Source organism: Ruditapes philippinarum, unplaced genomic scaffold (genome assembly GCF_026571515.1).
Source record: "Ruditapes philippinarum isolate M1 unplaced genomic scaffold, ASM2657151v2 ctg4547_1_1_1_1, whole genome shotgun sequence".
NCBI classification, from domain to species: domain Eukaryota; kingdom Metazoa; phylum Mollusca; class Bivalvia; order Venerida; family Veneridae; genus Ruditapes; species Ruditapes philippinarum.
The window spans coordinates 19,066-44,865 of record NW_026858948.1 but is presented as its reverse complement, the minus strand read 5'-3'; the positions used below and the strand labels follow the sequence as shown (position 1 = coordinate 44,865).

The window sequence follows — 25,800 nt, the reverse complement described above, 5'->3', positions numbered from 1 at the left end:
GATAGTCGGGCGGTTGGGGATTTGTAATAGGGCAAATTTTAACCTTTGGTATGTCCCCTCACAGCAGTTTAATGCCTAAGTATTTAAAATAAACAAAAGTAATTTTGCTGTTGTATCAACAATTATGACTTAGCTTTTATTTCTTTAAAAAGCATTTAATCAAGGTTCAAAACCTGTTATATGCAAAAAATCAAATACTGGGACCCGATATCTAGTTTTGCATCGTATGTTGAAATTAAATAAACTTCTCTTTTATATAGAATTGCATTTTAATTTACTTCACATCAAGATGTAGACAGTGTATGAAAAGTGTTTGTTGAAATTACTTTAAATTATATTGCGTTTTAGTATTGCTGTGATAAAATTTTCTGTATTCAAGATGTTTTAATGATATCAGTCGAACAATTTTCTTTTTTCATGTGTGCAACCATTCGTTTTACACCAGTTTACAGCAAAAACGTTTAAGTAATAAAATTTATGTAAGTATGAAAGGGTTGTTGAAAATGATAAGGAACAATTAATTTGCACTTAAATCGGCAGTTTTGCATCAGTTTAGTTTTGTAAAGTTCTTATTCATGGGCTAAAGGTTTTGATTTTTGATGAAATATTTGTACAATAATGAGCCATTGGGTGTAGAGGGGGGAAGTGGAAAGGTGGTTAGAGGGGTGAGGACCTGAACAAATTCGATTGCTTATGGTTTCTAAAACATATAATAATGAGCCGCGTCACGAGAAAACCAACATAATGGGTTTGCGACCAGCATGGATCCAGACCAACCTGGGCATCCGCGCAGTCTGATCAAGATCCATGCTGTTCGCTTACAAACCCTATAGCAAGTAGAGAAACTGATAGCGAACAGCATGGATCCTGATCAGACTGCGCGGATGTGCAGGCTGGTCTGGATCCATGCTGGTCGCAAACGCACTGTTGGTTTTGTCATGATGCGGCTCATATGGTTTTTCAAGACTACAGGCTCTTGTTATTCATGACACTAAGCTATACTAGTATTTAGCAACAGATGTGATTACTGCTGGCCATTAACAAGGCCACCATTAAGACCACCAACACTTCTTAGTAGTGTCGTCACTCATAATGTAACTACAGTTAAAAATCCTTAACATTATCTATATAGGATATGAAATTCAAAGAAATTTAAAGTACTTACATGTAAGTAAAGAGTTAAATATGAAATTATGGTTTGTGAAAAACATTTTCACAGGCTAATATATTTTCACATGAAAACTTAAATTATTCTCAGAGACACCTGGTATTCTAATGTGGGTCTTAAAGTCAGTTTGACTCCGGCCAAAAATACTTAAGCCTTTAATACCCCTTACATGGAGGCAGCATTCTTCAGTATAATAAATATATGTTCTCAAGTCCCTAAAACAATATCAAATATTAGTAATCTGATTTTGACGGTATACAAGTTATTTGGCTTTGATTAATATTTAATCGGCTCAATATTGCGGTATAACTATCCAATTAATTTTTATATAAAGTTGCTTTTGTATTGTTATAAGGTGTTTAACCTTTGTAAATATTTTAAGAATTGATTTTTTAGATTGGATACATTTTCTTTGTGTATTTTAATATATTTAGACGGTTTAAGATTTGAACAAAGGATAGAAGTTATTGTTTTGAGGTCAAATCTTTCATTTTACATGGAATTTTGATTTAAGATGTAAGTTTAATTTTTTTTTATCTATGGAAATTTTTTAAATATATATATTAAGTGAATTTCATAATTATGTTAATAATGTATATCATATTGTCATCTGATTAATTGATAAACTAAAATATCATATTAAAGGAGCTGAGCTATGAAATTCTTACTGCAAATGAAGATATAATACTCAAAATTAAATTAAATATTGATTTTCTGTGCAGTTCTTAGCCCGATTTGAGTGAAAAGCCTTGCAATGCTTTTCATTTGTGGGTCATTTTGCACAATAAATATGAGCCGTGTCACAACAAAACCAATGTAATGCGTATGCGACCAGCATGGATCCAGACCAGACTGCACATCCGTGCAGTCTGATCAAGATCCATGCTGTTCGCTATCAGTTTCTCTACTTGTAATAGGGTTTCTAAGCGAACAGCATGGATCCTGATCAGAGTACTCGGATGCGCAGGCTTGTCTGGATCCATGCTGGTAGCAAACACTTTACATTGGTTTTGTCGTGACGCGGCTCATATGATTTTTACACAATAAATATGATTATTCTGGAAAAAACAGAGTTGAAGAATGATGGGAAAATTAATTTGCGTTCAGACTCATCAAATTGTAAAATTGAAAAAATATTTCCAGCATCTTCATGTAAAAAAACACAGTGGTGCTCCTTTAAGAGATATAAAGTGAATATTCAACCCTTATAATACTCAATATGTATGACAGAATTTCTTATATTGCATTTTAACTGTCTATTACAAGGGTTTGAATTCTTACTAAATTTGAAACCAAACTGGGATGAGCTTGGACTTCATTAAATTGCCTGAATGCTATGCATTTATATCATATCAGGAAAATTCTAAATCTAGTTTCTAAATTAGCTTTTGATTACATGATTTGATATGAGAAATTTATATATAATATATATTTAAGTGCCAAATATATATCCAATTTGATTATCTAAGTAGGACATTTGTCATGTTACTTACTGTAGTGCTATTTATAACAAGGCCGATTTTAAGATTTTTTTTTATGTTTAAAAAATCATCAGGTATGAAACATTTAGCAAAAAGTTGAAATGCGATCACACAAGTACAGAGATTTAAATTTCAAACTGGGTTGCTCTCTTACTCCTCCTTTTATAAACCATTACAAGGATGTGACAGGTTCACCATGTGTCAACGGTTGACTATTTTAAAGAAATTCATGCCCAAAGTGAAGCCTTTTTGACAGAAAGTGCTTAAATTGACATTTAATACTTGAAGAAGTGTATATCTGTTAAGACCTAATGTAAATAAAATTACCATTCCAATAGGGTGACCATTAGATAGACGATTGATCAGGGCAAGCAGATAACGCGTCCATCAAAGGACAAATTACGATATCTATATTCAATCTTATAGTCGGCACGATTTAAGTCGGATGATCGGACATAATATAAACTGGACTTAACTTTTACCTGATTTTTCTTTTATATCTGCTTGAGAAACGATCAAAAGAACACATTTGTAAGATAGTATGCTGTGACCGTATAAGTAAAATGACTAAGTTTACATATTTAGAGCATGTTTGGCAATGTTTTGTCATTTTGGTCTGATGTGAAAGAATTCATTGTGATATACGAAATCTGAAAAGGATTTAACTGGCTGTAGTGATCGTGTTGTTTTAAAGTGTTAACCTCAAAGTTTAAAGGGTGTTTATTTGGAAATAAGGAATTTTTGACATATTTAAGTGATAAGGATTATTGTACACTTTATCTGTCGGACGTTTCAGGTAAAGTGGTCAGATTTTTTTTTTCATCTCATATATTTATTGAAACACAATTATTAAATTATTTAAAATTTACTAAAAAAAATTTTTGAAAGATTTTCAAATCACTCTTTTTACAGTAAGAATGAAAAATGAATTTTGATAGTGTAATAATGTTAATTTGCAGCCATCATTTTTTTTTGTAAAAAGATTAAGTTTGTAGATTAAAAAGTAATATCTGATGGTAAGTGTTGGAATGAAATTGTTTTTAACTGTTTAAGTTACATTATTGTTGCATTTACTTTACATAATAGAAACTAATAAAAATGTATTACTTTTCAACTCCCTCCCGAAATTATGTTCAAATTGCAACATACAAGTAATCTCAATTTCATTTAAGAAATAATGTGCCATTAATAAAAAAAGCAATCCATTTTTTAGGTATGTCAATATTTTTAATGATTTTAGTTATTCAAGCTTTACTAGCCAAGTGAATATATACCTTTACAGGGTGGTCTGTCAGCCTTCATCTATAATGATCTTTTAATGTTGAAAAACTTATAAGCATTGCAGGTCAAATTGTAGGTCCAATGCAGTTAACTCAAAGCATATTGATTGTTAGTTGTGACTGTATGATAATAATAGTAATATAACAACAACAAAAACAACATTTATTAAGCGCTAAACACCTGAAAGGTGTATATAGCCAATATTTACAATCATATACTGATATGAACTTGAAATGAAGCTAAACAAAACATACAAAATAGTCAGAGAAGTAAACACAATTATCATCCATCCTTTAATTTCTTATATTGGTTGCAAAGTATATGAATTTGACAACTGTCAACTGTACTTTTTTGGTGCTCTGACATAAGCTTTTCAAATTTAAAGGAATATAATCTTTTAAAGTGTTAATGTCTTAGATGTCTGTATTTAGAGCCAACTCATAAAAAGTGATAGTAATCATAATAATAATAATAACCTGTTAATTTAACATAGGTAGCTTATGAAGACAATACATCAAAGCATCAAAGATAACACATATTATGCAAAATCTTATTTTCAACAAGGCCTTCAATAAACATAAAAAATAAACATATTACAAGCAATTATAAAGATTATAACATTCAGTACATCTTATCCAACAAAGAAGACAGACATAATATTATAATACTGTGCCAATGAAAGTTTTCAGGATTCCTAAAGGTTCCCAAAATCTCTTTTTTCTGTATAAAACTTTTACAACATTGCTGAATAAGCTGTTTTATATGTCCAACTTTCACCTGTCTATGACTGATACACATTTGTAGGTATTTAACTGTCTGAATACATGTACTTTAAATTCTGGCTGGACAGTTCAAATATTAAGTAATCTAGAAGGATAAAAGCAGGTGTTTGACTTGTGTAAATATTTTTAGAATTGATTTTCATTTGGATATACTTTTCTTTGTACAAATATTTTGAGAGAGAGAAAAAAAGTAGTTAAATTACATATAGTAGTGTAACATTTTTTCATATAAACCATTGTTTTATGTAAAATAGGTGGTGCTTGCTTATAATTTGTGTAACTTGATTTTGAATCTTGTCAAATATTTTGGTTTTAAGGTAAATAATCCATCAAAAACGAAATTGAAAGGTAACAGACCACCACAGAAATCCTATGCCAATAGACCAATTGCACATGTACACATGATTATTTTTGATACCGGTATATATTATATATTTTGTTTATTACAGGATGAGTAATGGCTAAGTTGTTTGTCAGGAAATGTCCGTGTCTGCGTCCAAAGATTGAAGAGGATGTTAAACTGTTGGATTATAGACATTGTAGTTTAAATGATGTACCCGGAGAAGTGTTCAATTTTGAACGAACTCTCGAGGAATTACTTGTTGATTCAAACCAGATCAAGGATTTACCTAGAGTAAGTATAGTAACAATTGACCAGTAAAATTATATGTGGCCCCTTGTGAGTGCTGAAACTAGACGTTAAATAGTCTTTGCCATTGGTATTTAGTAAGTCATGACTGCAGACATACAGGCTGCAGTCTGACGAAACTTTACTCTTTGTTGCATACAGTTAAATCAGTGATAAAGACCACCTCTTTGTAAAGATAACCCTTTGAATAAAGGCCACTTTTGATAACCCTTTAATGAAAAAATTAAATAAAGTAACCTCCAAATAAAGACCAATTGTCGATATAGATAACCTTTAGTGTCTCCCTAGAGTGGCCTTTTTTACAGATTTGACTGTAATTATCAAATTCAAATGCAACTCATTTCATTAACAAGTTTTAGATTTAAAGTAGCACAAATCTTTTACACAAACTCAGATGTTTAATAGTAATTAAGGGTTCAAGTTAGTGAAGCTGCTTTTTTGTACTAGAACAGTTAAGAGAAAATTGAAAGAAAGAGAAGGTAATTGAGCAAGCTGTCACCAGATTTGTCCTGTTTGATGATCTGTTTAATAGGGGAGGTAGAGTAAAACAGTTCAATATTATGTTCAATGCCTGATCAGGTCTTTACATCACATACAGTTACCGTATTACAACTTGTATATATTAATAATTGTCAGGAAAAACAAATCTAAATGTATCAAAAGACAATGATATGTGCTGATTTCAGATATTATCATGATAGCGAATGTTATATTATGTTGCTATGGCATCAACTAAGTGTCTTTATTTATGAACTTCTAAAACTTCACATTTAAAGTCATGCGTATATTTTGTTGTTATGTATATATATATTTATTTCACAAAGCTAGTAGACCAGACTGGTCCATGAGGCAACATATTTACAATATAGACCTGTACATGGATCAAATAGGACATAAAAGGCAAATTTTTTTATGAAATTAATTACGTTTTTAAGGAAACAGTCTTTTCAAATGTCTGAATGACATAATACATTCACAAGAAAAACCTGAATGGCAACAAAGTTAAAAAGAAACCTTACTTTAGTAAATGTTTAACACCTAGATATTGCATGTTCAAAACTGCAATCTTGAGCAACTTGGGATGTTTTGAAATCTATTTGATGTGTTATATTATTGATTAAAACATTGAACGTTCTGTAAGCAGCGGCCCAAAACAGTTCGATGGATCATTTACAGCTGCCATTAGTTGATTAATGTAATATTTCCATGCTTCAATTAAGATTACCTGTAGCCCAGTCTATAATAGAACTGTTCCAGGCTGTTTGTTCAGGTTTTGCTGCCATTATTGAAATTGTCAACAGACTGGTATAGATTTCTTTCTTCGAGCTGCTTGTCTTTGTTTAATATTAATTGTCTTTGAATATTTAAAATTAAAAGAAGTCAACCAGTCTGTTTTTGACGTCATGAAAATAAAAGATGTTTACAGGATCATTTCTGTACAAAAAAGTGTAGATTTAGAACCAGTCCATAGAAAAATGGATGATAAATTTTTAAGATGTTGTCAGATAGGTCAATGAATGTTAATGAATAATTGATTCTGGTTTTCACACTAAGTTATGATGATGTATTTAGATATATAAGGTGCTATTTAAACCTTATGAATGGATATAATGTTTAATTAATCAGATTATGTCACTGTAAGCAATAATCAAATGTGACACAAGGTGTGGGTAACAGAATATTGACTAATAATTACAGTCTTATACCATTGGGATTATACCACCAATGCTGTCATTTTAATATTAATTAACCTAAAGCCCGCTGGCGTCAACTGAATCTTAACCATGCCACCACGGCAGACCTTAATCAGTCGGCATGTCCAGGCCCGTCTTTATCATGGTCTGCTGTGTAACTTTTGAAAATTTCCCTGAAAATGATAAACAGTTTTGTCCATTTTAAAATATAGTTACATTTATAGTGTAAACAATGTTAATGATGGAGACACCCGAAGGCTTGATATTTATTCGTAATTGTTAAACACTATTTGAGAGCAAGTGTAAATGGTATGAATTATAATCATCCATAGTGCCGTTAGTTTAGAATCTGACGTGTTTGCACCTTCTTGAATTATGACCAATCAGCTTGCTGTTCACAACTCAATTTTATGAATTTTATTGTAAAACATCCTGTAAATACAGGGATTTTTTTTTTGAAAGATTTTAAAATATTCGAAACATGCTCTTAACTAAAAAAAACACCAGGTACTGTGATATTATAAATATTATTTTAATGTGAGCAAAAAAGAACAAAAATGATTGCACTTTTTTCAGCACTTTTAATGTTTTTTCAAAACAAATTTTATCGGTCATATGAGACTTCTAAAATTGTGAGGGTTTCACAAAGCTTTGTTATTGCGAAGGTGCCATATTTCATAATGCATGTAATTCAATAGTTATGAAATATTTTATTCAGAGGGTATAATAGCAGAGGGATGTTGGGTAAGGCATGGCCGATGTGAAGCGTATCGCTGTTTTGTAAGCTCTGCAAATAATTCTTTTATGTCAGTTTGAAAACATTCAAAATTTGCATCTTTTATCCCCTATTATAACGTCTATTGAATCTTTTTTCCACATCCTGTCGTAAAGATTGACAAAAAGTTTTTATGTTCTTTACACATCCATTGATAAACTGTGAAAGAGTTTACAAGGTTTTTTGTAGAACATGCCGCTATGAATAAACTAATATTTACGGATTATGCAAAGCGGCGGTTTGATTTCTACATTGAGAACAGATCACCTTTCTCAGACCTGGAAGCATCAAAATGGTTTAATTTTGATAATAAACATTCACAAACTGTAACTTTCAACAATATCTGTCATTGAGGTTTATCTTGCTCTAATTGCATAATCTTTTATCATAAAAATATCTTTAGCTGCTTAATGTAAATATATCTTGAGCTGCAATTGGTTCACTCTTTTCCTATAAGCATCATCTTTAGCTTTAATAAAAAATGGTTCACTCTTTACTGTAAGGATATCTTGAGCTTCAATTTGTTTACTTACTGTAAAAATATGAGCTTCAATCTGTTCACTCTTTTACTATAAAGATATCTTGAGCTTAAATCAGTTCACTCTATTGCTATAAAGATATATTGAGCTTAAATCAGTTCACTCTATTGCTATAAAGATATATTGAGCTTCAATCAGTTCACTCTTTTGCTATAAAGATATATTGAGCTTCAGTTGGTTCACTCTTTTACTATAAGGAGTTAATAATGAGCCTTGATTCATTCATTTTTACTACAGAGATATTCTGAGCTGGAAATGGTTCACTCTTTTCTATAAAGATGTCTTAAGTTTTCACTGGTTCTGACACTCTTCTATAAAGATGTCTTGAGTTTTCACTGGTTCTGACACTCTTCTATAAAGATGTCTTGAGTTTTCATTGGTTCTGACACTCTTCTATAAAGATGTCTTAAGTTTTCACTGGTTCTGACACTCTTCTATAAAGATGTCTTGAGTTTTCATTGGTTCTGACACTCTTCTATAAAGATGTCTTAAGTTTTCACTGGTTCTGACACTCTTCTATAAAGATGTCTTGAGTTTTCACTTGTTCTGACACTCTTCTATAAAGATGTCTTGAGTTTTCACTGGTTCTGACACTTCTATAAAGATGTCTTAAGTTTTCACTGGTTCTGACACTCTTCTATAAAGATGTCTTAAGTTTTCACTGGTTCTGACACTCTTCACTGGTTCATTCTTTAATTATAAAGATATTTTTAGCTTCAAATGGTTCACTCAAAGTGCTCATTCACCATCTTCACAGTGATATTAGAAAAAGATATCAAGATATTTGGCTTTTAAATTTAGTAAATTTTTCACTCATTTCACATTTAAGAATACTTTAGTCATTTACTGACAAATCATTCACATTGTTTTTGTTGCTGCTGAACGTAATTTATGCTAAATGTCTGAAGTTTTAGGTTTTAAAATTGAATTTGTCAACTTTAACTAAAAACTCTTCAAACATTTGAGGAATGAAATGCATGTCTGTAGGCGGCGTCCCACAACAGTGCGAGTCAGCCATTGTGTATACCGTTGAGCGATTTTCATCAAGGACGCCATTGATTTTAAACGAGTCAGAACACCGCTCCTAGATTAGAATCACAAATATTGTAAACCAATTAATCACTATGTATTGCCGTTCGGAAGTAGCTTTTTATATTTACAGATAATGGGATTAGAGTTGTTCAACTTACTGTAACACTGTCGTACCTGTATAAAGCGGAAATAGGTCGGTAGGGTAGTAAAAGGGTCATCAGATACGCTAATACATTGACATCGGGACATGTAACATCAGCCTGCTCGTTTAAGGCTGTATTGGAGAGCTAGTTTATAAGTTGACTGATGTTTTCTTTGTTTGAATATTGAACACTTGAGTTACCTCGATAGCAGATTCTTCACCTGTGCAGTAGCCCATAATGTAAAATGAAAATAATAAATACTTCCATTACATAAAAGTGCATATAGTTAATGAATATTTTGTTTGAAATGACTGAATTAAAATGGTTACTACAATTAAAGATTGAGTTTAATATGATATTTCAATCTACATAAAAAAAAATCGAGGTAGTAAAGAAGTACTTTTAGTTACAAAAACTACACTTGCTTAACGTTAATTTGATAATATTCACAAAGGAAAATAGACATTCCAGATTTATTTTGTTCTTCTCACTGTCATGGTGTGCTGCTCTGTAGCGTAAATGGATTGTGGCGGGAATGTTTACTTTGCTTTTACCCTCAATACATCTCGGTCTTTTCTTATACAAGTCGACAGTGTCAGATCAGTTGTCAACTATGAAATTCTCTTATGGTATTAAATCTTTGTTTGATAACAGTTTTCATATTTGATCAGTTTGTTTAACTTTAGATAATGACTTTTTACGGCAACCTATATAATATATATTAAAATCGATACAGACATGTTGTAAACATAATTTACATCGGATGATATGAAACTTGTCGAAAATGCGTTGCCTATTATAGACCTGATAACATCATATTGCATGAACAATTTTTGAGATTTTGGTTTTCTTATCTGCATAAATTTAAAGCATAGACAACTTATTTTATTTGGCAGGAAATTGTAATAAAGGGAAAAAAGTTTGTAATTGTATTAAGCATATAAAGGCAATAATTGTCACAGCATTGATTTTGGTATCTTTACTATTTAGTAATGATTCATGATTGATGCATATTATGTAATATATTGAATAAACTCCTGTTTACAGAAGGTTATGTTTTATCCAGGTATTGTATGGTGTTTAAAATGTTGTGCATTTAGAGAAATACCTAGAATTAATGATATATTTGATATATATTTTTCTATGGTTATCCCTGAATACTTCCACTTGTTATAGCAGTTATTTTCGCAGATGGTTATTAAAATAAATAATAGAAAGAGGCTATCCAATTTGTATGAGGGGGCATTAAAGACCCCTCCCCCCCCCCTCCCCAGTATAAATCACATTGCCCTGTGTTTTGATGTTCTTTCTCTTTTATATCAAAGGCAAAAATAAAAAACATGTTCCCTGATGTCACAATATGAAACCCCAGAGAAAAAAGTAACCTGCACTCCAGTTAACACACTGTGCATGTATATGTATACAATTTAATTATGACAAATTTTCAACAACTGGAAGCTGGCAATCCATTTAAGAAATTCAACAAGTTACAGGTTCATAGTTTTTGGACTCTTATAAGCCCAAACCTAAGTCAGTTTATTTGTAAATATGACAAAAATTTTAATAAATAGAACAATTTTTGAAATCTCATTATAATTAATTTTTAATATAGATATTTTCAAGCCTTAATTCATGTTAAAATTCTTCTAATTATTTGAAAAGGTAACTTTACTTTCTTCAAATAAATTAAGCTGCTCATTATATATATATAGACCTGAAATTTTTACACTTTTAGGGAGAGATTTGCTGTTAATTGTTAAACATACATATATATAATTGATACATAAAATAAATATTTAATTGTTTACAGTATTAGAATTTTTAAACATACTGAATTGTTATCAGAATAAAACCTGTCACTATGTGGTCTCAAAGTATGTCAGGTCAATTTATATATTAAGAAATAGCGGGCATGAATGTCAGTTTTAGTTACACAATTTCTTATCAAATATTGAATCAGTATTTAATGGATTTCACTGGATATGTAATGTATAAAACATAGACCACAATTGTATTCTACCCAATATCTTTAATATTATCTTTGTCTATCAAGAATAAATGGTATGAATCAAGTTGAGCCAACAAAACGTGTTTTTCTATTGTTGATCAAAGTCAATTTATACCCCCATGTGGATTCGTGGATTGGCTTTCCTTATTATGTGTTTGACAATTTTCGATTAGAAAAAAAGATTTCTTTGTTCATTTTAATGATATATCGTGAAGTTTCAATGTTAAAGTCAGATTAAAAGCTGCAACATTAAACGTTGCAGGTCATGGACGCGGTGACCTTTTAAACGTTAATGTCGAAAAAAGCACAGGCATTACTATATAGCCCTTTGTGATTTTTCACTCCTGAAAAAAGTAGAAAAAGATGGTCATTGTTGATAAAGCCAGCTTTGATGGTCATATACAAATATATATATTTATATATGCGAATTTAGGTTAATTTAACATGAATGTTTGAATAAGTAACGCTGCAATTGTAAAAACTTCCTTTTACATTATACCTATTCAAACATGAATTTCTGGGTTTATATAAATTTTGAGGTTTTATATTACTTAAGGTCGTGCTGCTTCAATACCCCATTGAGTTTATATAGAGCAATACTTCTTGTCATTGAATTTTTATACCTGCTTTCACTGTTGTCAGGACAACGGTTTTACACCTTATTAAATTTTACTGAAGAAAAAAACAACACAATTTAAAATAATATCAAAACATGACATATTGCATTAACAGTGCATATTCTACCATAATTTTATAGTGACAATATTTGGGTTACAAATATATGCTGTTAGAGTGGCCAACATGATGACATTACTGATTAAAATATTATATGCCAACTGGAAAAGTGAAGTCATACAAACAAGCATTACTTTATGAATTTGAAGGTTCTTATGTCAAATATGTTAATGAAATTTGCCAAAGATCATTAACAATGAGAAAACTTGAAAAAGATTAAGAAACTGACGTATTATAAATAGTTCTCAACTGGACTTTGATTTGAAGAAGGCTAAACAGTGATATGATGCACTTTCCGGAAAATAAAATTACTAAAAAACTTACCTGGAAACAACACAGAAATATTTTTTTAACAGAAAATAAAAGCTGAAGGCCACTATAAAATGAGCCGTGTCATGACAAAACCAACATAGTGCGTTTGCGACCAGCATGGATCCAGACCAGCCTGGGCATTCGCGCAGTCTGATTAGGATCCATGCTGTTCGCTTACCAACTCTATTACAAGTGGAGAAACGAACAGCATGGATCCTGATCAGACTGCGCGGATGCGCAGGCTGGTCTGGATCCATGCTGGTCGCAAATGCATTATGTTGGTTTTGTCATGGCGCGACTCAAATGATTTAAAATGACTTGTATACATGTAATATAAATCAGATATTATGTAGGATATTATGGATAGAAAAAAAAGTCCAAGAGATAAATTGTAAATATATATATAAAGGATGAGGTTGGTATGACATGATTTGATCTTGCTGATATAATACATACATGACATGATATGATCTGACTTATTTAAAACATACATGACCTGATCTGATCTGATTTAAAACATACATGACATGATATGATCTGATATAATACATACATGTTATGATATGATCTGACTTATTTAAAACATACATGACCTGATCTGATCTGATTTAAAACATACATGACATGATATGATCTGATATAATACATACATGACATGATATGATCTGACTTATTTAAAACATACATGACATGATATGATCTGATTTAAAACATACATGACATGATATGATCTGATATAATACATACATGATATGATATGATCTGACTTATTTAAAACATACATGACCTGATCTGATCTGATTTAAAACATACATGACATGATATGATCTGATATAATACATACATGATATGATATGATCTGATATAATACATACATGATATGATATGATCTGATATAATACATACATGACCTGATCTGATCTGATTTAAAACATACATGATATGATTTGATCTGATAATTTAATACATACATGATACATAACATGATTTTATTTCATATAATATATGACATGACATGATTTGATCTGACATAATATATACATAACATGATTTGATCGGATATAACATATACATAATATTATTTAATTTGATATTATTCATATATGATATGATTTGATCTGATATAATACATACATAATATAACTTGACATGATTTGATCCATATGTGACATTTTGTATAATTTTACAGGAGCTGTTTTACTGTCATGGTCTACGCAAGTTGAGCCTCAGTGACAATGAGATCAAGCAGATCCCAGCGGCCATCGGTCATCTTATCAGTCTTGAAAGCCTTGACCTCAGTAAAAATGGTAGGTTAAATTCTCATTCTCGTAATTGTATTTTGACAAATTAGTACTTGTTGTTTCTAAATTAGCGAAGTAAAGTCTTGTTAAGTGAGCAAGTTCACTTAGTGGTAAATTTGCTTATCCAGAATTCCTTGCCTCTCCTTGCTTTTGGTTTGATTTCAGCAAGGGGACATTGATTTTATTTTATGATGAAGCTATTCATCTGGCATACAGAAGGTTGATGGTTCTTAGTAACCTTGGTCTTTACTTATGTGTAAAATGATGGAGAAATACCATAATTTCTTCCTAAAAACAGTAATGCCAGAAATTTCCAAAAGTGTTTAAAACCTTCCTTACCATGCTAACATAAATGGATTAATCCATCTTTCAGTTTTGATGAAACAACTTTCATTTTTTTGGAAAAAATTTAAAATATGTACCGACTGAATAGCAAACAGTGCACTCTGGCCATGATCAGTCAGCAACTGGCTGATTTTTATGGGCACTTAGCAGCATGGGTAGAATCTGTAGCCACCAAGAAGCTAAGGGTTTTGCAAATGTGACAGAACTCTAAATAAAGTAGAATGTTACGTGATATTTATAACATTTATCAGGAATAAAATATTGTCATTTCTTTGTATGATAGTTACAAGGTGGTGTAATTGTTTTCTGTCCATCTTCCATTTTATAAAATTCATATCTTTAAAAGTCTAGGACAGTAACTAAAAGTGTTCATATATTATTGTAAGAAATATAAACTACTAACTGGAAATTAAACAATTTGAAATAGACTCAATTTTCTTTATATTGATGGAATGATATTGAAATGATGTTGACATCCATGCTGTATGTTTGCAGGTGTGATAGATATCCCAGAAAACATAAAGACATGTAAATACCTACAGATAGTTGATGCTAGTGTTAACCCTCTTGGAAAGTAAGTATAAATCATTGCAATTTTAGTACTGGCATTTAAGTGCTGGTGTGATCAGTATGAAGTCAGGGCCTCCCTACATATCTGTGCTGCTAAATCAGACTTCATACTTTCAGATGCTCAGTTTTGATGATAGAAAAAATCCTTTAAATTTCTATGGCCAGTAAAGACAAATTTGACTTACAACAAAAATGTTTTGTGAACTAAATATATGATTTTTGACTGAGTTATGGCCCTTGAATAAAAAACTGTGTTTTGGCCTGGTCTCTTGCTACACAGTATCTGCAACATGCAATTGTCCGTCATCAGGCGACACGTGATCAGTAATCGCTCATGTTTTTCAAAAGAAAATCCTGGTGTTAACAAATGACTCTGTCAAATTTAAGGCAGAAACTCTGAATTAGAAACAAAAAGCAAGAAATTGATGAACAGTTGCATTACTAGGGCTGGATCAATATACCGGTAAATCGGTATTTATCGATTTTCCGTTTTTCAATACGGTACGGTTATCGGGTTTTAGCTATACCGATACAAAGGGAGACAACCTAATAACACTTATAAACATGATGGCTTTACATTAAAACTATCGTCTTTAAAATGTCCGCACAAAAGTCAAAAGTGTGGAATTTTCTCTAAAGTAAATGTTAAGAAGGCCCTCATAAATATTTGAAAAGGCTGCATTGATTAGTTCAGGTGGAACAACGAATATTGTCAAAACACAAAATGATGGATAAATCCGTGTCAAAATTTATCCGGCCATTCAATCTCCTATTTCTAACACTGGTAAAAACTACTTTCAGGTCGGCAGTAGTTTGTATTAGACCAAACATTTACTTGTAATTTTTTTAAACACATATTGTGAACACATAAATCCAACAAATTTATTGATTTTCCAAGATGTAGTTTGCTAACTAAATAAATGTGACTGCGCGAAGATGTAGCTAAACACCGTTTCCCGCGTACGTTACGGATTACGACACACAACATCATGACATGATATTTATATTTTTATTGTAATTTTACCGTTTAAGATAGAAAAAACATGATTTTTGTTAGAAAATTTTCAATGTTCGGTTCCAATACTTTCTCAGCGTATATATTTCAAATTCTACAAAAATTTGATTTTATTATAAAGATCTTATAATTTAGAACAGTTGACTTGTAGACAGTACTAGACTCCTGTCATAATAAAATAGTGATGTTTTAATTATTTTCTGCGTTAACTTTTCCTAGTATTTACATAATTATATTTTTGCATTGAATTATTTTCTACAAAGCTTTTTAATTTTTTTTTTTCAAAATAATTGTTTTATCTAAAAAAGGGACCATCATGTCATTTTCAACATATTACCTCAAATGTACTAATTAAGGTACCTATGCACCTGCTCTGTATTATATATCATCATTAACAAAGTCAAAATCTAAAACAGATATAAGAAAGATTCAATAATATTTCACCAGGGCATCTATAAAATGTAAATAGTACTTTTAATAAGTACATCCTAACAATGAAGCATCATTGTACTGTATCGTCAATACGTATTGTGTATCGTTGGTCTGTATCGCAATGCGTATCGTATCGGAAATTTCTGATCAATACCCAGCCCTATGCATTACTATTTTAACATTTTGATATTGTCACATTACTGTTCTGTTTAATAATTTCATTACAAATTTGGATAAGAAGTTTGTCGCGGAAGTTCAATTTTCAGTTGTCTGTTGTAATAATAGGTCAAATTATAAAATTGTTTAGTTATTTTAAGGCCTTAGAACTGTATATACAAATTAGAATAAGTTTTTTGAAGTGTGATGTATGAGAATATAGTATAATAAGATTAAAAGATACACATAACACTTAAATTGGATTGATAATCAAATGAGGCTAAAATTTATTCAAATAGCAAAGCTGAAGGACTGATCTCAAAGGTGTTTTTAGGAGTATTTTCCCATGAAAACACCTTATTAAACATGACCAATCTGTTGAATACTTAATCACCTATGTGAAAAAAAATCCAATAAGCTTATATTTATATTGGAGCAAGTTCACAGATAAACATTACCAATTTCAAGCTTCAAACAAACATTTGTGGCCAATTTATGTAAACTTTTTCCTGAATTTTACGCAACTTTAGTGTCAATTGACCTGATTTATATTCTTTTGTGTAAGAAAAAAAGAAAGAGAGCTTTCGGTCTTTTGAGTTACACTTTCCTGTGAATTCCAGGACGTCATGTAATAGATAAGGTCTATAATACTTGAGTCCTTGAGTTTGTGTTTTTCCATGAAACTTTGTTTAACGACTAATTATTTACTAATTTTTTTATGTATTATGCCATTTGCTGCAAACAACTTACATGTATGTACAGAAATTGACTTTTGCTTGTTTAGAGGAGGTCTGTATTTGATCAGAATCTGTAAATTTGAGCCGCTCCATGACAAAACCAACTTAATGCGTTTGCCACAAGCATGGATCCAGACCAGCCTGCGCATCCACGCAGTCTGTTTATGTCATGTTTAATAAGTCGCGGTAATGACAACAGTCATTCTGCATATAACATGAATGTTGTTAAATTATTGATGCTAAACTTTTCTGACCATCCATATTTAAATAATGTCCCTCTGTATATGTAAAATCTATTAACAGGTACCAAGATGAATTTTAATAAAAAAAAATGCATGTAGTGGTCAAACCTGATATATATGGATAAATAATGGCAACATTGATAAAAAAATGCATTTCATTGTTAAATATGTGATATATTTGCTGAATAAATAAGAAATAAGTAATAGAACATTGAAAAATTCATTTTTATGTTAAAATCTGATATATATACTTCACAAATTGGAAACAAATAATGGGAATATTGTTAAAAATTCAGTTGAATCATTATTTGGAGGAAAAAATGGGTTAAGCTTTGAGTGAAGTGTTTCACTAATTACTAAAATAGCAATTCCATTTTTCAATTATTTGTGCCATTATACACTAAGTATACTTTAAAGTACAATGAACCACTCTTCATATTCTATTACTACTAATTTGTTCACTTCCATACATAAAGGTACCACAGAAAAATATCTATAGGTAGCATTATCAAAGAACCGGATTAAGTGTTATTTTATCAATCATATTTCATAAGAGAAATCCTTCAATATCTCAATTATCGTGGTTCCAAAATACCCATAAAATATGTTTAATTTGTGCTGATTTATGAATTTTAATAAGCAATTATTGGGGGTTTTAAGGTAGAACCACCTATTAATGTATTCATTGACAATGGTTTAAATTGTTTACTTTGAACTAATAAATAAATATTAACACAATCGGGGTATTCACAATAAATTGAGCATACTTTCAATAGCCTATATTCATATTTATCGTTATGTATATTGATAATTATGTGGTCAGAAAAGGTTCACTTGTTAAAAAATAATTACAAAATTCCATAAAAAAATGTTCAAAACGAACGACAGAACGAAAAGTTTCCTTTTTTTCTTTGCCTTTGGAATTTGACAACTAAGCATGTATTTTGCCTTTGCAAAAGAGCCAATCAAAATTATATGGTATGAAAATCAAATAGTTTAATGTTTGCTAGCTTGAGTAGGGTACTTTCTAATTTCATAGCCACTTTGAGGCACATAACCACCTATTCTCATAAAAAAAAATTTGGACGAGGACTCAGCTTTTAGGTCACAGCACTGTTCCTTATTTATTGAAAAATGAAGCAAAACTTGTTGTTTGCTTTGGTTATTTTCTGACAGCATTTACAACGGTATAACAAATAACCTGAACTATAAATATTTTTAAACATGTATGCTCAGACAAGAGAACATAACTGTCCTAGAGTTTAACATGATTATGCCCATTGTTTGACTTGCTAGTTTTCAATGTCATGTTTAAAGCCACTTTCAAGTCTGGAAAAGTGTGAATAAAAAAAAATCCAAGTGTTAATTTCTTATAGGCAACACAGATTTGTTTCTTTTAATACATACTATAATACCAAATAATCATTTTACTATCTTGTAAAAAGATGTAAAAGAAATAGAGGTGAAAGAATTTGGGATGATCATTTGGAGTGGCTCAGCAAATGTGACAGCTCATTCCTGAAATAATGTATATAGAAACATCTTAGATTTTTCTTCATTAAGTTCTTATATAATTGAGCTGCGTCATGACAAAACCAACATAATGGGTTTGCGACCAGCATGGATCCAGACCAGCCTGCTCATTCGCGCAGTCTGATCAGGATCCATGCTGTTCGCTTACAAACCCTATAACAAGTAGAGAAACTGATAGCGAACAGCATGGATCCTGATCAGACTGGGCGGATGCCCAGGCTGGTATGGATCCATGCTGGTCGCAAAACCATTATGATGGTTTTGTCATGACACGGCTCATATATCATATGCATGACCCCTGTATTCTGATGGTGACTGAAGATTTTACCAGAAATTGAAATTAAAATGGGAAATGGTGAAGAAATATAAACTAGTATTATCCACATGCCATTAAATGACACATTAAATACTCATTACCTATTACAGGTGTATTCTCTTTAATATAGTATAGTATGTAACATAAAATCTACATAAATGTTGTTACAGGATGGAAAGTCTTTTCTGAAGTTTTGACAGTTATATACCTGCACCTGTTGTAAAATTAAAGAATTTCATGACAGTTTCGATAATGTCAGGATAAAATTTCTACCTATCATTTTTATGTACATTCAAACATATAGACTTAATATCTTATAAACATGCAAAAATTCTTGAGATAGGTCAACAATCTGATATTAGAGAATTTGATATATACACCTTTCTCGCTTTTTGTAGGTATATTTTGTAATGATTTTTCAGATATTTACGTTTATTAGGTGCGTTTCAGATTTTTATCAAAATTGGGCCACTTTGTACCAATTTGCGTCCCATTTCACCCCAGAATTAAAGACATAATTTGTTAAACAATCACAATACATGATTTAACACTGTAATTTCTCCCTATTAAAATGTAGCAATTTGTAACAATTTGTACAAACCGTCACAGTTTTGCTTTTATGAAAGTTTAAGTGGCTTTGTTAGGTACATAAAAGAATCAAGCTGAGAAAATAGCAGTGTTAAAAACAGCTATACTTTAGCTAATTTATCTTAACCCTTGTGAGTGAAAGTTTTACTTTTTTCAACAATGCCTCGTTTTTTATGGCCACCCGTAATCGCATTGCGATTTTGATGGCAGATTTAGATGTATGTCTGTCAATGAAATATCTAAATGACAATTTGTAGACCTTCATATATAACCGTAATTGATGTATTAAATTTTTGACATTTGAATCAGATATTGTATAAATTTATTTGTCTGAAATTGAAGCTTTTATCTGATTGGGAATGTTGTAAAATTCAACATTTCCACACCGGAGTATTGTGGACCATAGGTTTTATTATCAAAACTGACATGACTTGTCTATTACAGTAGCTTATACAAACTTTTACAAGTGGGATTGAGGCATTAAAAAAAGAGCAAAACTTTAATGAAAATATTTTGAGTATTTAATTATGAAACTTGATTCCCATATTACATGGTTTTCAGTTCAATATTTAAGTTAAAAAAAAAAGTGTTTTTTTTGTACAATACGCTGTCAAACATGTTTTTTGTGTATCAAGATTGCCTTTTCATGGACTTGAATAATATTTCTCTAGGAAATGAAAGGCATAGGGTGTGTGTCCTTAAATTTTGATTAAGTTAAATTTTTTGTCTCAGTTTTGCATTTTAAAATGATTTTACCATCTATTTATAAAGTCTGTGTCAAATACATGAAATTTAGAAAAGAAAAGTTCTTGGAGAAATTGACACTGATTTACTGAAATTGTCCATGAGCAAACTGCTGAATTGTTTCTATTGTTTATTTATTTTTAGGTGGTATTTAATATGTATAAAGGGAATATATTTTTCTCTTTCTAATTTTAGGTTGCCAGATGGATTTACACAACTGCTCAATCTTACACAACTGTATCTCAATGATACATTCCTGGATTACCTCCCTGGAAACTTTGGCAGGTATGGTACCCTATTTTATGATTCTGTATAAGGCCACTGGTTCCCAGATTCAGCTAGGGCCTCGGCTATGGATTTTGGAAGGACATATTTAGGCTTGTCAAAATATTTAAATGATGTCTACAGTTCGCCCTTTCTTCCAATATCCTATCACACCTACTTTCTGTTTCTTCCAGTACCTTCATTTATTGACTGAATTTTATAAAAGTTTGGTACATGTATGTTGATTCTATCCTTTGGTGGAATGTAAAGGATGGTTTAAGGTCAAGGCTAAAGAGAAGTTTTGTATTTTACATCAAAGTAAGACCATGCCTTCAGTTTTGTTATAGCAGCATCAAGAAGCTTCTGTATGTGTGAGGGTATCATTGTTGTGTTATTTCTTAGTTACTTATACTTGCCACCAGTTGCTCATATGGGCAAGTCCTTTAGCATGCCAAGTATTCTAAGCATTCATACACAGCACCTTGATTCAAAGTCCCATCCAAAAGAGTGTTTTAGTAATTTTTATTGGCCAGCTCGCAATGCCGAGATTACAAGTCATTGATCTATGCATACTGGCATCATCACATTCACCCTCAGCCTGCAGAATTTGTATTTTAGACTTGTCCAACTTCCATTATAGATCTGTCCAATCTCATTTTAGGGGACAACTAAATGCAAGTTTAAAGTAAGTTGGCAGACTGTTTAGGGTCTGGTCTACATCTGTAGGATCTGGCCGAAATCTTTAATGGTGGCGGAGGCAAATGACTGTCCATTGCAGCTGGGTAAAATGTTGATAAGCAACATAAGCTTGGCACTGGGTACAAAAAAAGTATCATACAAAATGTCTTAAAACTTTAATCATTTTGTGTGCATTTTTTTTAAGCACATGTAGTATGCCTTAATCTATGAAATTCCCAAACATACCAAACCTTGTTTTTTATTTTTCGAGTTTTTTCTTATGACAAGGTTAAATATAGTGAAGGGTATATGAATTGTCAGACATGAATATGGTAATTAGCATTAATTTTCTCAGTCCTTCCCATCTCTGCCACGGATAGCAGTATTTTAATAGCCTTGTACTGCTTGAAGTACTTGTGTAATTACTGTAGAGTGTATTGAATATTAAAACTATTCATATATCTTTTTATCCCCCGCCGATGGAATCGGGAGGGGGATATAGTTTTGGCGTTGTCCGTCCGTCCTTCCGTCCGTCCGTCCGTCCGTCCATCCGTCCGTCCGAATTTCGTTTCCGGAGTAGTTCTCTGCAACTAATGGCTGGAATTCAACGAAACTTTATGGGAATGTTGATCAGCATGTGAAGTTGTGCACCTGAGTATTTTCGTCAGGATATTTTTAGTATTTTTAGAGTTATTGCCCTTGACTCAGTAAAATTTTGTCCGAATTTCGTTTCCGGAGTAGTTCTCTGCAACTAATGGCTGGAATTCAACGAAACTTTATGGGAATGTTGATTAGCATGTGGAGTTGTGCACCTGGGTATTTTCGTCTGGATATTTTTAGTATTTTTAGAGTTATTGCCCTTGACTTAGTAAAATTTTGTAATTTTCAACTTGTGTCGCATGTAACTCAAAAAGTATTTGACCTAGAGTCATGAAACTTTACAGGAATGTTGATCAGTATGTGTAGTTGTGCACCTGGGTATTTTCGTCTGGATATTTTTAGTATTTTTAGAGTTATTGCCCTGGACTTAGTAAAATTTTGTAATTTTCAACTTGTGTCGCATGTAACTCAAAAAGTATTTGACCTAGAGTCATGAAACTTTACAGGAATGTTGATCAGTATGTGTAGTTGTGCACCTGGGTATTTTCGTCTGGATATTTTTAGTATTTTTAGAGTTATTGCCCTTGACTCAGTAAAATTTTGTCCGAATTTCGTTTCCGGAGTAGTTCTCTGCAACTAATGGCTGGAATTCAACGAAACTTTATGGGAATGTTGATCAGCATGTGCAGTTGTGCACCTGGGTATTTTCGTCTGGATATTTTTAGTATTTTTAGAGTTATTGCCCTTGACTTAGTAAAATTTTGTAATTTTCAATCACAATCATCAGTCACACGGTGCCAGAAAAGGAGTTTCAAAAATGCAAAATTAAAAAATCTTGTCTGACAGTACAAGGACTAGAGCTTTGATATTTGGTATATGATATAACATATAGGTCCTCTGCCAAAATTGTTCAAATTTTAGCCCTGGGGTCAAAATTGGCCCCACTCCAGGGGGTCATAGATTTTCCTTATATGTATATAGTGAAAACTTAAAAACTCTTCTTGTTTGAAGGTACAAGGCTTCAAGTTCAAAGAATTTTACAGTTTATGCCATGATTAATATATAAATAAAGCCTTATGTCTTCAGTTGTTGTGTTAATAATAACCAGTACTCGGCGGGGGATATAAATTCAACGAATTTGCTTGTTTGTTATGTAATTCCTCAATATAGAAACTTAATACTGACATAATTTTGTATTCAATGGGAAGGGCAGGGATCAGTTATTAATATTTGCATAATTTAATAATTTTGGTTATGAAATAAAAAATAAATATGGTTAAATATTTTTGGTAAATAGGTTGATTGATTTTATATAAATCATAGATAATATAATTAGGATTATGTTTCAAAGTCAGGGTTGTTTATATGAATTTCATTTATACCTGTCAAAAAGGACAATTTACATGTTTGCAATTGAATCAGTTGTTATAAATAGAAATATAAGAGATACAAGACAGGGTCATTCAAACTTTTATTACATTTCTTTACTGTTTAGTAAATGGTTATTAATGAATTTGTTGTTGTGCAACTGCTTATTCCTGTACAATAATGTTATTTTTCTCATGAGCATTAAGTAACATTGTACCTGGCCCTGCTCTAAGCTAATTACTTTCTGTTACAGCAAGTTATAGGTTGACTCTTGATGCTGGTAGCCATAGTGACTTGCTTATATTATAAGGCTACTGCCCAGAGAGAACAATGCCAGTCCGAGTCAGGGGTCAATCTGTTAAACTTGTAATCTTGACATTGCTGGTTTGATTACCAGGCTGGCCAACTATTATTACTTAAACGGTTTTTCAGATGAGACTAAATCGAGTGTAACACTTGGCATGTTAAATAACCAGGAGAAGCTTCTGGAATCGGGGCATGTTTCTGTATCTGTATCTTGCACTATCCTCCAAAGTCTAAAATGACTTACACTTTTTTGGAGGACTCGCCCATATGGGTAACTGGTGGCTAGTATAAATAAATTCAAATACACACACTAGTGTACATTAGTGCAGACCAAATATCATTCTGTAAAAAAAACAATACGGTTTTGCAATTCAATGACTTTAATCTGCAGGCGCCAGTTAATTCTACCAATATGACCAGTGCAAATCTGGAAGATCAGCTGGCACATTCATCTGATCATGGTGTAAACTGTTGGCTTTTCACTGAGTACTTAATGTGAAATTTTCCCTACAATATATTTTAAATTGATAAAGACTATGGAAGTCATCTCATCAGGTGACTGATATCAGAGATTTATAAAGCTGAGTAGTTAAGGTCACTGGGTGCAGCCAACTGCCACTCACAACTTTGAGTTCGAAGCCTACAAAGATCTTTGAACTCTTTCATGTAAGGAAGTGACAAAGGCAACAGAATTGGTGGCTCTACCTTGATTAACTCTGTTCCTTTGTATAAAACTATTAGCCAATGTTTTAAACAAGTTTTCATTCAGCTGTAGGTAATATCTCATTTTTGCATTGTGCGAAACTTTACACCATCACTGCAGCAGTCGGGCATATACAGTTACAAATTACAGGTCAGTGTACCACACAAATGTACCCTTTAATGGTGTGTTAATAACATAAGAGTCATAAGGATACCATTGTTGAAAAATACCACTTATCAACTTTCGAAAAGGTTACCTGACTTAAATTACAGTTGGCTTCATGAATCAGTAAATTTGTTTCTATTTTTAGATTGGTATAAATTACTGATTGAGATATATTTGTTATTATAAGTATGGATAAAGGCAATTTATTTTTGTGAAAATAAAGTTATCAGGGTAAAGAGTTATTATGTTGATGTTATTTTTGTAGCAAAATTATTAAAGCAATCAATTTTGTTTTATAGCTTTTCCAAGATGAGATAAAAATATGCCATGACATTGTAACAATTGTATTTTGATTTTCGTAGACTTTGTTTTGGATTTGACAGTATGTACATGCATGTATTTACAGAAAGCTTATCTCAAGATAACAATATTAAGATTATTAGTTTCAAATGTAGAAGAATTCATTATATACAATTATTACCCCATACCATTACACAAAGGTCGTCAGGTTCATCTTTACCCATAATGCATTTTAAGCACCGCCCCCCTTTACTCCATTGTTAAACCCTAAAAATCATTGATCATTTACAAAAGACCAGACAATAAAAAAAATCCCATTGATCCACCAATTATTAATGATGCCAGTGATATATAAAGAATTCCTTATCTCGGCAAAGATAACAAAAGATTATTTCTTTCAAGTCGTCTGCGTTTTTATTCTTATTTTTGGCTGTACAAAAGGTTTTTGTGTATTTGAGAAGTTTAAACGTTTTGTATGGCATGCTATCTTAGTTATCTGTTGAACTTTTCTAATTCTGATCTAGAGATAGGATAATTAGATTGGTAAAAAAAAAAACGCATTAGCTTAATGATTATTGTGAAACATTAGTTTATATACCTTAGTAAACCATCGAACCTTGCTATTTTATCTTCTATTTTCATTTAACACCCAATCTGCGCATTAAGCTTAAGGGAAAGTTAGAGTATTTAAGTCTAGGGTTTAAATTTTAAGGCATATTACATGTTAAAACAAGGCCTGACGTATGAAAATGAAATTTTTAGAAGGGTGGGGATAAGGTCAAAAGACCTGGATGGGATTTGTTAGTTCAATCCCCAATTAGGCACAGTTTGGCGCTTT

At 31.5% G+C, this 25,800-nt stretch overlaps 1 protein-coding gene across 1 annotated transcript in view; it reads left to right on the top strand.

The window, feature by feature from the left end:
- Positions 1–25,800, top strand: part of LOC132754754 (leucine-rich repeat-containing protein 7-like) — a 42,074-nt gene that overhangs the window by 2,130 nt on the left and 14,144 nt on the right. Inside the window, exons 2-5 of the mRNA XM_060745442.1 lie at positions 5,162–5,346; positions 13,789–13,906; positions 14,741–14,819; positions 20,774–20,863. Of these exons, the coding sequence (XP_060601425.1) occupies positions 5,170–5,346; positions 13,789–13,906; positions 14,741–14,819; positions 20,774–20,863 (464 nt within the window). The 5' untranslated portion in view covers positions 5,162–5,169. The remainder of the gene's footprint in view (positions 1–5,161; positions 5,347–13,788; positions 13,907–14,740; positions 14,820–20,773; positions 20,864–25,800) is intronic.